Source organism: Myotis lucifugus, unplaced genomic scaffold, assembly GCF_000147115.1.
Source record: "Myotis lucifugus unplaced genomic scaffold, Myoluc2.0 scaffold_58, whole genome shotgun sequence".
Taxonomy (NCBI): Eukaryota; Metazoa; Chordata; class Mammalia; order Chiroptera; family Vespertilionidae; genus Myotis; species Myotis lucifugus.
The window spans coordinates 3,990,857-4,004,521 of NW_005871106.1; the positions used below are offsets into that span (position 1 = coordinate 3,990,857).

At 40.3% G+C, this 13,665-nt stretch overlaps 1 protein-coding gene across 1 annotated transcript in view; it reads left to right on the forward strand.

Moving 5' to 3' along the window:
• PTPRM (protein tyrosine phosphatase, receptor type M) overlaps nt 1–13,665 on the forward strand; it is a 633,774-nt gene that overhangs the window by 551,441 nt on the left and 68,668 nt on the right. The window contains 2 exon segments of the mRNA XM_023754237.1: nt 7,272–7,348; nt 11,638–11,674. Of these exon segments, the coding sequence (XP_023610005.1) occupies nt 7,272–7,348; nt 11,638–11,674 (114 nt within the window).

Here is a 13,665-nt window from a genome sequence, read left to right on the forward strand (position 1 = left end):
CCCCATATTGGAGTGTAGACTTGTTCAGGAGGTGCGAGAAGGCTTCCCTGAGGATGTGAAATGAAGACTACTTCTACTGGGAGCGGACCAGACCCTTAGCATGAGGGAACCCTTGCGTTTGAGGAACTGAAGGAAGGCCAGGTGGTGGCCGGAGCTGGGAGGGGTGAGAGAGGGCGGGTGGCCAGAGAGAGAGGGAAGCGGATGTCAGACCTGCAGGGCCTTCTAGGGGAGATTAGGGATTTTAGTCTTAAGATAAGAACATGGAAAACCTCATTAAAGGATTTTTTTAGGAGAAGGGGTGAGGTTTGTAAATTAAATTTGCCTTTGGAAAATTTAACCTAACTATAATGTAAAATAATTAAGTGGAAGGGGACATTAGTTAAGAGATTCGGTAACCCAGGCAGGAAGCAATGATAATGTGGACTAGAAAGAAGAGAAGTAGATGCATTCAAGAGACATAATTGGTCAAACTGAATGGATAGCCTGTGGGGTAGGGAAGTCAAGAGTGAGGTGACTCTGGCGTTCCTGGCTTGCAGGAGGATGGATGGGTGGGTGGATAGAAGGACAGTTGGATGGATGGACAGATGAAAGGACGACTGTTAACTCAGATAGGAGGGGAGTTCAGGTGGGCGTGATGTTGGTGGTAGCAGGGAAAACCTATTAGTTGAATCTGGGGAATATTGAGATGCCTTTGAAACATTTAAATGAGATACCAAGTAGGTGGTTATATAAACTTCTCTGAAACCCCAAAGAGAAACATCTGAGCGTGAATAAAAATTAATGTATCTTGAGTATTCAGGTGGAAGTGGAAGCCATTGACATGGAAAGATTATCTGTGGAGGGAGCATGGAGGGCATTGGGAGTCTAGAGGGACTTTAATAAGGAGAAATACTCAGACAAAACCACCTAACCCGTACAGAGGAGCACTGCACCATGGAGCAAAGGGCATGCCACAGTGTCCTGCCAGAATATGTGCAGAGAAGACTGTGATGTAGCAACCTGAGGAGATCGTTCATGAGCATAGCAGGAGCTGCTATGAATGGAGTGGGTGAAAGTTGAGGAGGCCAGTGAGTGAAGATAAGACAGTGAGAACAGACAGCTTTATGAAGGGGAAGAGAGGGGTCCCTACTGAGCTTGGTCTCCATTTCAATTGGGTTACCCATGCCCTCCTATCCATTTTCCCGGCTAATTGTGACATAGCCAAGAAGAGAGTGAAAGCTTTGACCCAGTCTGTCCACCTGATTCTTTCGGCCAATCTTGAGGGTCCCTGCTGAAGACCACTCTTCCAGGATTTTATTTTAATAGCCAGGTGCTTCTCTCTGCTATGTGAGTGACTCCTACAGTGTCACTTTTAAGGACTCTACCCGTCATGGCCTGGCTTCAGTATAAAGGCAGGTGAAGGGAGGAGCGGAAAACTAGAGTTTAGTTACATAAGAATGGACTAGCAGGGAGAGCTTTGGGGATGAAAATTCAGGTGGATGAGAGTAAGGGAGAAACTGATTGCTACACCAGGTTTAGGAAGGCAAAAAGCAAATCTAGAAAAATCAGGCAAAATAAAAGTCAGGGGTCCTGCCGAGAATCTGAAGAATAATGAATTGGAATTTCTGAAAATGTCTAAGTAAAAAAGAGAAACAAGGCAAGAGTAAATTAGTAACACCTAAAACCAACAGCAAGACTGAAGTTTAACACTAGCCACCCACCGCTACACTCATCGTTTCCTTATTTGCCTCATGCTCAGAGCCTGCATGGCCTGAGCACCCAGGTGGGCACAAGCAGGGACACCAGGCTGGAGTCAGGCTCACCCAGGGGTGAGGCACCAGGCACTTCCAGAAGGTACTTGGCTTTTCTGCATCTTGTACCATGAAACCAGTGCAGCAGCAAGAATATAACCACAGGAGGAGCAAAGCCATTATTTGAAGATCAATTATAATTAAAATTAATTTCCAATCTCCTCTCAGAGGGCAAAGGTTACTTAGATCACTGTGATTATAATTTACCTTAAATATGTCATCAACATTTAGCAGAAAGAACAAATTGGTTGGAGGTGAAAGATTATCAATGATATGATCCACTTCTGCTGCTGTAGTAATATCTAATCACATGCAAGCAAGCCCATATCTGTTGTATTTAGTATGAAAATTGTAAAATATTTGAAGCTACGTAGCAGTGTTTTAAATGTAATATTACTTGAAGAAAATGGCATCAGTAACATGTTTCAGGGGCTTAAAGCATAGAGACCTGTTTTAAATATCACATTATCCCACTTCTATTGTATGAATGCAAACATACAGGCATGCACACTCAATAATACATATATACATGAACACACAAATGCACACATGCATACATGCATATTCATTTATAAATACATGCATGCATGGACACATACATACCAGCAGATTATAATTGTTCATCAGTGAGCAGTGGTTTGTTATGCTTTTTTTTTACACTGAAAACATCCATTTAATTGTTTCTCTTGCCAAGTTAAAGTATACAAATCTCCTACTTCCGTGATAGAAAAACTGGAACTATATTAAGCACAGTATCTGTATCTGACATAAAATGATACCAATTTGGTAACAGTATGAATAGTTATCCATTTCCATCCATCTGTATTTATATAGCTTAAAATTCTATTTGTAATTTTAACATGTAGTTATTCATCACAGTACTTATTAATGTATATTTACAAATGCTTTTCACAATCTGTATAGAGTGCTAGAATTTCTCCATAGCTGATTATCATTGTATTTATATCATATATAAAAGACTCAAATATTTCAAAAGCTGTAGTTACAGATTTTAAATTGTACTTTCAAGAGTAGTTACTTCGTTTTGTGATTATTTAAATTAAAAAGAACAAGAAACATTTATACGTAGAGATTTCACGGACTTTGTTAGTTTTTTTCTAAATGGGGCTTAAACATGGGTGACCTTGGGCTGCAGGGAGCACCTGACCTCCCTGAAATCATAGCTCCCTGCACAGTCCACGGGAGTGGCTGGAGAAAGGCATTGTTCTGATGGAACTCTCCATGGCTTTCCTCACCTCCCTCAACGTGGAGGGGCCACTTCACAAAACAAATGCCTGGGATGCCCACAACACAAGCCATCTCTGAGCTTGAGGAATTTCATAGCTGATACTTGTTTGGGGAAGAGAGACCCACTGATCTATGTGGCTGCAGTTTGTTATGCTTTATAACAGGTCTTTATGTGCGTGTTTCTTACCCCCAAAATACAATGTTTGCCCTATTTCATATAGTAAAGGCTTTTTTGGAATAAATGAGAGGAATGGCAACAAGGCCTTTAAGGAGATTGTGTCTCAAAATGTTAGATTTTGTTACCTTTCTTGAGGGGTAACATTGAGTTATAATTATAACATAAATTTTAGTTGGCTTTTGATCATATTCCAGTCATCCCTGGCTAAACAGGTTCTTTATTTCCCAATTATAAATGCCATTCATACACATTAAAAAAATTGTGCAGTAATCAAAACTTGGGGAAAATTGCCCAGAACCTCACCAATAAAATTCAAACCCAGCTAACTTTCTGTTTTCTGTTTCCTTCAAATCTCTTTTTGTTCTATGCCTTAAATATGATGGCTTTATTATTGTTAAATAAAGGTAGGCCTATTGTTTTCTTTCTGACTATAAATTAGTATAAACTGTGTAGAAAATTGAAGTAGTACATAAAATCACAAAGATGGAAGTAAATATCACCCCAAATTTTCCCACCTAGCAGAAAACCTGTCCTTTCAGTCATCCCACCATGCATCCCTACACACATGTACAAATACATAGAGTTTCATACAGATAGACTCCCTGAGACATGCTGCTGTGTAACCTGCTCTACTTCACTCTACAGTATGCCACAGGGCTCTTTCCAGGTAAAGGCAGAGTAATCCTTTTTATGATTGCATCACAGTCTATTGTTTTATAAGACCACTGGTCATTAGTTCCCTGTTGATATCATTGAATGGTTTAAACTAGGTGGGGAGAGAATACATTCTGGTTTAGAAAAGATGGTCTCAGCATGGATTCACTAGGGCGGGAGGAGTCTAGAGGCAAGAATGCAGTAGTCCAGGTGAAAAATGATCAGGTCTTGAATGAAGTCATTGGCAGTAATGATACAAGCAACAGCTCACTTTTACTTAGTTCTTACTACGAACCACACATTTTATCACTGAAAGAAAAAATGCTCCATAAACCTCATTTCAATAGTTCTTAAACATATCTACTAAGTACACATGAATAACATAGGACATCTGTCCTCTAGTAGCGAGCTATAGAGTCACTGCCACCTCCGCCTCTATGTTGTCAGGGAAAAGGGACTAGCCCGTCTCAGGAGAAGCTGCCCAACAGAGGGACTCCCGAGGGCTCTCAGACTGCAAGTCCATGAGGTGCCCTTCCCTCCTTTGAAAGATCTGTTTCCTAGGATATCTGGGGTTCGAGGGGAACATGAAGGGGTGTTCTATAAGAGAGGGATGGAGAGAATGGACTCTCAATTTTTTGTGGTAAAATGCATGTAATATTAACCTTACCATCCTGAGCATTGTTAGGTGTATAGTTCAGTTCATTAAGTTCATTCGCATTGTTGTGCAGCCATCACCACCATCCTTCTCCAGAACTTTTTCATCTTCCCAAACTGCAACTCTGTGCCCATTAAACAACAACTCAACTACCCGCCTCCGCCCAGCCCTGCCACCCACCATTCTATTCTCTGTCTCTGTGATTCTGAACACTCTAGGATTTCATATAAGAGGTAATACAGTACTTGTCCTTTGGTGACTGGCTGACTTCACTTAGCATAATGTCCTCCATGTGAACTCTTATTTTTAAATAGTGAAATATAGGTACAGAAAGGGGTATAAAACATCCATAGACAGTTTAATAGATTGTTGTAAAGCAAACACTCATAAAACCAGAGCAGGACCCTTGCCAACACCCTGGGAGCCCCAGTGAAACTCGCCTGATCACAGCTTCCCTGCTCTAAGGGTGGATCTGTGACATCACGACACCATGTTCACTAGTGGGGCAGAGTTCACTGCTTTGTGCTCACCGGCTGGGTGTTGGGCAGGACTGATACATGTGGCAGTACAGCCCGGGCTGAGATTGGGCTCTGTGGCCTTGGTAAGGTGTTCTTGGGGATATTTTTTAAATATATTTTGATTGATTTCAGAGAGGGAGAGGAAGAGAAATAAAAACATCAGTGATGAGAGAGAATCATTGATCGGCTGCCCTCGCACACCCCACACTGGGGATGGAGCCTGCAACCTGGGCATGTGCCCTGACCAGAAATTGAACTGTGACCTCCTGGTTCATAGATCGATGCTCAACCACTGAGCCCAGCTGGCCAGGCCTCTTGGGGATATTGAGAATGGACACTATGTGGCCTTTGATCATAAGAAGTTATAATCTAGAAGAATCAACTTTAAAATAAAGAGAAGATACTACTAGGCATATAAAGAAAAAGAAAAACAATCTCAGTCTGCTCAGGAAATACTCTGTACACTTATCTTCCTCCATCATCAGAGGAGTCGAGCAATTAAATTTGGAGAAGTAGCAGCCAAATTTTTTTTAAAAAAATGGAGGGGTTAACTGACTGAATGGTAGGAGATGATGGGGAAACTCTCTTTCAAAGGCGCTGCTTATGGGAGATGAGAGCGCAGTCTTGTCAGAGATTGAAGTCCTTAATGAGAACATTGTGAACAATTTGAGAAGCCCAGGGGTAGTAAATCATGGGGAATGGGCGGCATTTATCCCGAAGGTCTAAGAGAAATAAACTGTGGATGGGGATTCTGACAAGGAGGTGCAATAGATCCTAAGACAGCCCTGCTTCTAAAGATTGGGTGGCTGTAAACGCGGGGCCTGCCTTTTAAAAAACTGCCCAGGGAAAGTCGAGGACTACAGGGAGGTAAACCTAATCTCCCTCCAGAGGAGCTGACTAAAAGCCCGATGTGTGTAGAACGGCCATGATTCAGTTCTATTGTAGCATCCTTCATCCAGGAGGCTCAAGCGGCTTTACCTGCGGAATGCTTATAGCTCCACCCTGGAATAGCTGTGTGTGTGCACCGGCTCTCCTAACAAATACAAAAGCCATAACAATCCACACATACCCTGTGCCTCACGGGCCCACCTCCCCCACAACACGAGCAATCTATGGACAGGGAGCCTCGGGTTTTTAGCAAAATATAGTAAAGCAGGTCACCCTGAGAAAAATTCTGACTGCATCTGCATCCAGTCCTGGGTTACTGTCATCTATTTGGAAGGAAAGATTTCTCTGCTAAAAACAGCATTCATGTAGGAAAATAGTTTTTATATCACAGATTTTGCACACAATAAAAGTTTCACTTTATTCATTTAAAAAAACAAATTGAGGGGAAACCAGGTATGTTCCAGGCCTTAATCTTGGGGTCAGGAATAGAACAGTGAGCAAAAAGGAAAACATCTGGCCTTATAGGGTTTTTTGAACTTTTCTTTTTAAAATATAAATTTTCAAGGAAATAATTGAGATTTCTCAATGGTATTTGTGGAGAAAATTTTTCATTCAGAAAATAATTTAAATATAGTTGACTAATACCATAAACACAACCCCTATCCAGTACTTGTGTGTCGGACATCATGCTTGACACGATGTGTTAAATGTGTTTTCGTTTAATCCTTAAAGTAGCCCAGTTTGAGGCATGTGCTGTCATTCCCTTCTCCAGATGCATTGCTCAGGCTTGCTGGCATAATTGAGTCTCATGTAGTCACATGACTGATGGGGAGAGCCTTGCTCTACCTGCCTGTATGCCCTCAGGTGCAGAGGGAGGGCTTAGAGAAATCATGGACGATGACTGAAGTTAGAACCACGTCCTCACCTCCCAGACGGCTGGGCTGTGGTTTATAACCATCATTTGTCAAGGTGGATGTCATAGGCAGCCTTCAAAATCTCAGGGCTTATCTGTGATTTAGTGAAGTTACTAAACTTTCAATTCAAGAAAAAAAATTCCGTTGTGATTCAGAGGACTCTTATGTAGAAGTTTCAAACTTCCCCCAACTCTACATATCCATAAATGATCAAAGAATAAGGTAATGAGATTTACTGTGAAATTCAAAGAATTGTAAATTCTTACCAGTCTTAATAGCAAAATAGGAAATGTAGAAAGTGTGGTATTTAACTCTATCTTTAAAGCAGCATGGATGTTGATGGTCTCCATGTAATGTTCTTTTAATCCCAGGCTCTGAGCATCTCAACAGATTGCTTTTGTTAATCGTTTTCCTTTTCCTTTTCAGATGATCATTCCCGGGTGAGGCTGCAGACCTTAGAAGGAGACAACAACTCAGACTACATCAATGGGAATTATATCGATGTATGTACCTTGAAACTGTCAATAAGCCTACCTGTTCTGACACATACCACATGCCACAGGACCGGTGGACACATGTTGGTCCGCTTCCTGAAGCACTCACATCAACCCCCACACATCACAGAACTTTACAGTGAGGGTTTGGCCACTCCTTTTCTCAAATCAGCCTCTTTGCTGGCAACTTCTCTGTAACATTCAGTGCCTTTTTTGCCATCCCATGTCAATGTGGACTCAGAAAATGTTATTTTCATTTTTTGTCAACAACTTTGATTGTTTGACACGTTAAAAAAATCTGTTTGCATATTAAGAGGACAAAACTCTCTAATTCCTAATTCAATGATTTGCCATCTCTTGTCATCACTGCACTTTTAAGTTGCCTTCAAAGTAGTCTGCAGCTGTTAACCAGGACTTCTGATGCACGCAAGACATGCCCTTAAATATGCAAGCTGTTTAATTATTGAAGACTGCTTCTTTGTTCATTCTGCATCATGTTAACTTAATGTCTTACATTAGAATAAATTCTTTAGGTGGCAGCATATTTTCAGTTGGAAGAATGAATGAAATCAAAAGTAGACTGAAAATCAAGGGAAAGCTGCTGTTACCTCTACAGCCCAAGTTTACATTAAGCACATTTTTGCCCTCTTACAGTTCCCAAGCCATTCTCTGCTTGGCTGTCACACTATTTCCTAGTCCACCAATACCTCCATGCACAGGTTTTATACATATATTCTTTTATTTTCTTGGTTGAGTATTACTCAGATGCTATTAAAAGTCCTAGTATTACAATCTCCAAGAGTTACCTAAAAATCGATGAGAGAGAAACATCGACCAGCTGCCTCCTGCACACCTCCTACTGGGGATGTGCCCGCAACCAAGGTACATGCCCTTGACCGGAATCGAACCTGGGACCCTTGAGTCCGCAGGCCGACGCTCTATCCACTGAGCCAAACCGGTTTGGCAATTCTTTTATTTTCTTGGTTGAGTATTACTCAGATGCTATTAAAAGTCCTAGTATTATAATCTCCAAGAGTTACCTAAAAATAACTATAAGAATGTTATTTTTAGCCCAGCCTGTGTGGCCCAGTGGTTGAGCATCAACCTATGAACCAAGAGGTCATGGTTCGATTCCTGGTCAGGGCACAAGCCCAGGTTGGGGGCTCGGTCCCAGGTGAGCAGCATGCAAGAGGCAGCCGATCAGTGATTCTCTCTCATCATTGATGTTTCTATCTCTTCCTCTCTGAAATCAATAAAAATATATTCTTTTAGGAAAGAATGTTCTTTTTAGTGTCACCTGGAAAGGGATGAAAGTTTGGTTATCGATTAGTGTATGGGGTCGGGGCATGATTATTTGAAAAATAATTCATATTTCATTCTTCAAATGAAGACCCCTATATTATTTTGATAATAACTAAAAACATACTCAACCCCAGTTAGATTTTTTGAGTAAAATGCATTGCACTTATTCTGTTGTTCAGTGAAATATTTAGTGAGTATCTTACATGAGTACTGAGAGGTATGCAAGACCTATTACCTTCTCCCTGAAGCCTCGCAATTTAGAAGATGAAGAAACCTCTTCTCTATAACACTCCTTCTTTTGGGGTATTCCAAGGGAATCTTCTTCATACTCCAATTCCAGCTCCTACAATCCCTGAGCACAGTGACAATGTCTTACTCAGCTTTGCATTCCCTGCACATGGTACATGCTCGAAATATTGCAAGCACTTAAGAAGTGTTTGATGAATCTGACTGAAGATCTAAATGTGATCAGATTAGGCATTGTAGTGGAGGTAATTTGAATTAAGCTTAAAAAAATGGGTGGGTAGCAATACAGAGGAAGAAAGACATAAAAGTAATGAAACTACCAGATTAATTAGTTTTAATTTTAACTTAGAAAAGAGTCAGTATTCAGGGCCTCTTTATTCATTTAGTCAATAGGATTTTATTGAGCACCTATTACATGCCAGTTACTGTTTTAGATACTGGAGATATAACTGTGAACAACTCATACCAAAACAAAAAGCAAACCTCTAACCTAATGGAGCTGATGAGCCAATTGAGAGAAAGAGCCAATAAATGAAATAAGTCAGTTGTTCTGATGGTAGTATGTGCCATGTAGAAAACAAAAGCCATAAAGGGGGAATAAGGAGACCAGCAGAGATGGATTGCAATTTTGAATAGAGCGGCTGGAGTCAGCTCCACTGAGAAAGTACATTTGAGCAAAGGAAAATGAGAGATTGAGCATGTAGATGTCTGGGGGAAGAGCATTCCAGGCTGAGAAACAGCTGTGAAAAGGTCTTGATATGGAGGATGCCTGGCGAATTTGAAGATAAACAAGCTGGCGAGTGTTGGTAGAATGTTGTGAAGGGAAAGAGAGTCGTAGGTGATGAGATGAGAGAAGTCGTGGAGCCAGGTGACAGAAACAGCCATAAGCACTTTGGCTTTTACTATGAGGTGGGCAGTCATAAGAGGGATTCGAATGGAGGAATGACATGATCCAGCAGCTGTGAAGAGGATGAACTGCAGATGGATGAGAGTAGAAGCAAGGAGACCTGTTAGATGGCTGTGGAAGCAATCAGAGAGAGAGATGGTGGCGAGGCCGAGTGGTGGCACTGGAGGGTGAGAAATGATCAGATGGTGGATTTATGCTGAAAATAGAGACAATGGATTTGCTGGCACATTGGCTAAGGGGTGTAGGAAGAAGAGAGGGGTCAGAATGCCTTCAAGAAATGGAGTTACAATTATCTGAGAAGAAGACTGTAAATGGAGCAGATTCAGATAGGAGGTAGGTAGGACATGAGTCCAGTTTTAAGTTTTAAATAAATGTTAAACATCCAAGTGGAGATGTAAAGTAGGCAATTGATATCACATCAGGATTTCAGGGGAAAGGCCAAGACTGGAAGTAAGAATGCAGGACTCATCCATGCACAGATAGTATTGAAGCCCATGAGACTGAATGAGATCAACAAGAAGTGAGTAGACAGAGGAAAGAGTCTTAAGAACTGGGCACATCAACATCACATCAAGGTGAAGGGGAGGAAGCAACAAATGAATAAGGAAGGGTAGCTAGGGAGGGAGTAGGAAGACCAGGAGAGTGTTCTATCCTGGAAGCCAACAAAGAAAGTATTTCAAGGGGATTAATTGCGTTCATGCTGCTGATAGATCAATTAGATGAGGATTGAAAAATGGCCATTGTGTTTAGCAATATAGGTCATTAATGGACTGTGTGGATTATTTCAGTTTAACAAATGAGTTCCTCCTATCTCCTAGCACCTTGCTAGCACCGACATATAGAGCAAATGAATCAGACCAGGATCTTGCCCTGTGGAGTTTATCAGCTGGCAAGAAGTGAGGGGTCATCTAAATAATCGTATTTAATCTGTGCCATGATTCTATGTTTGAAACCCATAGCAGGTCAGTTGTACAAAAGAATTTGTTTGCTTTTGTTTTTTGTTATTTTGTTGTTCAACCTGTTTTGAAGAACAAAACAATCTAACAGATATGCATTTAAGTTGTCTAAAAAAAATCCATATTTCCTCTTTAAGTTTCTTCACTGTTTTCCACGTGGCTTTGGATGCAGTATTTTAGGTCATTTCAGGGGACAGAGATGGAAAGTATTAAGGTCCGTGGTGACATCATGTTTCTTGTGTTTAATTTTCTCTAAGTTGACTTTACCTTTCCCAGATATTGAGTCTACAGTGTTCTTTGCCCCCTTCTTTATGTGGTCTCCGTTTTCATCTTTCCCCTTCTTATAGGGTCACAGTGAAAGGAAGGGAGTCTTATCTAATTGCTGCCTCTTTAAATTCCTGGTCTCTGCTACAGCGTCATGTCATGGTATTAGCAGTGTTTAAGAATGATGTTTAGTACTACTATTGATATAACTGCCTATACCAATATAACAGAATATGTGTTAAAGCCTTGGCACATTGCCAATAATGCCCAACCATAAATGAAATTCTATTGTACATTCTCAGCCTATTTTCACTCTACTAAGAGCCATGGTCAAGTTATTTTGGAGAATCCATAAGTTGTTGGTGTTTATTGCTCATCTATCATCTCACAGGCAGTGTGCAATTCAGTTACTCACACCCCCTCTGCAAGCATCAGAATTGTAGTATTTGATGCACCTTTGTTTATTAAGAGGAACTCAATGGCACTTAGTCTGATAATTTAACTTTCAAGTGATGCAACTGTTGGTATTTGTGGATGCGTTCATTTTGGCAAACTTAGCATGTGACCTCTGTGCTGCTTATTAATTTTAGGTTTGTGAAATATTCTTTCTCATTTATTTTTAGGGCTATCATCGACCCAATCATTATATTGCTACCCAAGGTAAGTTTATTTCAGCTTTAATGTCTTTCTTCAGTTATTTGCCCATTCTGTATCATTGTGTACCTACTTCACCCTCCCTCAGATATTTGCACATTGCTATAGCACCATTTATTGCAGTTCTAGTCACCAACACATACACCCTGTTTTATCAGCAGAAGGTTTGGTATGTAATGGTTTAGTTAGAATTTAATATTGAGATCATTATAAGAATTATATTCATCAGTTCATTATTGAATTAAATCTCTCTACCTTAGGAATTAATCTGACATCTGAAAATATATGTATTCATTAAACATATATGTACTAAACACCCTATGTGCAAAGACCTGTGTCAGTTGCCACCAGAGATGCAAGCTGACTCCAGCAAGCTCTGTTTCTCACACTACTTGCAGTTTAGTGGGGAAGATGTGAAATGCCTATATATTAGTATGTACACAATCAATTAAAAACTTGTGTGAGAAGTACAGAGAAAATGTTAGGGGAACTTGGAGAAGAAAATATATTTTAGATCAGACGTAATGATCTGAAAACAGCATTGTGGCTGAGGTGAGATTGGGAGAACTTCTAAATGGCAGAGATATCATGAGCAAAGATCTGAATTCAAGAAATTTGTGCTCGTGGGTGGAAAGCAGATGGTGGATCACTTTGGCTAAAGGAAAACTGAAATAAAGCTATAGGAACATGTTGAGGAAGTTCATGGCCTGGTCTTTTTTATCATCTTCCCCACCAATTATGAGGCAAGTCATCTGTGGAGAATGAGGATGAATTAATGAGTCAATAAAAATGAATTGAAGAAGTGCTAAGAAGCAGAGAGGACCCAGTTAGGGTTAAAGAGCATACTTTCTCTCCATTTTATTATTTTATCATTGTTTCCAGTAGTTCATTATACCCAATAAACAAGAGCTGGAAAATCAAAAGGATGTGACCTGCCAATGATTAGGGACTAGCAGGAGCCTGTACACAGAAAGTCAAGAAGCAGGGGAGTCAAGGATGCCAAGAAAATCATGGTTGGAAGGTCTAGGCTTGGTGGCAGGAGGGTCTTAGGTGTCCAGTGGACTGCAAGGAGAGGAAAGGATGCCAGGTTCAGTTTAAGAGTCACAGAATAGGAGAAAAGGCCGTTGTAGCCAGAGAGCAGAATCCCAACATTTCTTGCAATACTGTCCAGTAGACTTCCTGCAGTGGTTGAAATTGTCTCTATCTGTGCTGTCAAATATGGTAGCCATCCCCTCAAACTCTTCTGTGATTTATCAACTAAATGTATGTAATATTCTGAATCCATTGATGTTGTTATAACAATTTTCATGGCATGTTCACCAGTAGATTCCATCTCAGAAAACCACTTTCTTTGCTCATCCATAAGAAGCAACTCCTCATTCATTAAAGTTTTATCATGAGATTATAGCAGTTCAGTCACATCTTCAAGTTCCGATGATGATGATAATGATGGCTCCCCAAATTACAATATTAACATCAAAGATTGCTGATCATGGATCACCATAAAAATGTAATAATTAACAAGTTTAAAATACTGAGAGAATTCCCAAAATGTGACACAGACATAAAGTGAGCAAATGCTGTTGGAAAAATAAGGCGAAAAAATAAAAATAGGGCCAATAGACTTGCTTGACTCAGGGCTGCCCCAAACTTTCAATTTGTAAAAAACATACCGTCTGCAAAATACAATAATGCAAAGGACAGTAAAACAAGGTATACCTGTATAGTATGCTACAAGTTTACTTGTAACTGTGTTCTCAGATTGCCAGTAATAAAGATTTCTGGCCATCTGCAGTAATTGGCATGGAGAGGTAGAACATGCACATGGATCACCTTCATTCAAATAAAAACACAAACACCTAAGAATCCAACAAAATGAGTGATAAAGACTACCAGACAAATGCAATGTTTCAATCTCTGCTTCCTTTTTTTCCCCTCTATTTTGCACTGATGTAATTCTTTAAAACCTATTCATAGCAGGAACCCATGAAACTGAC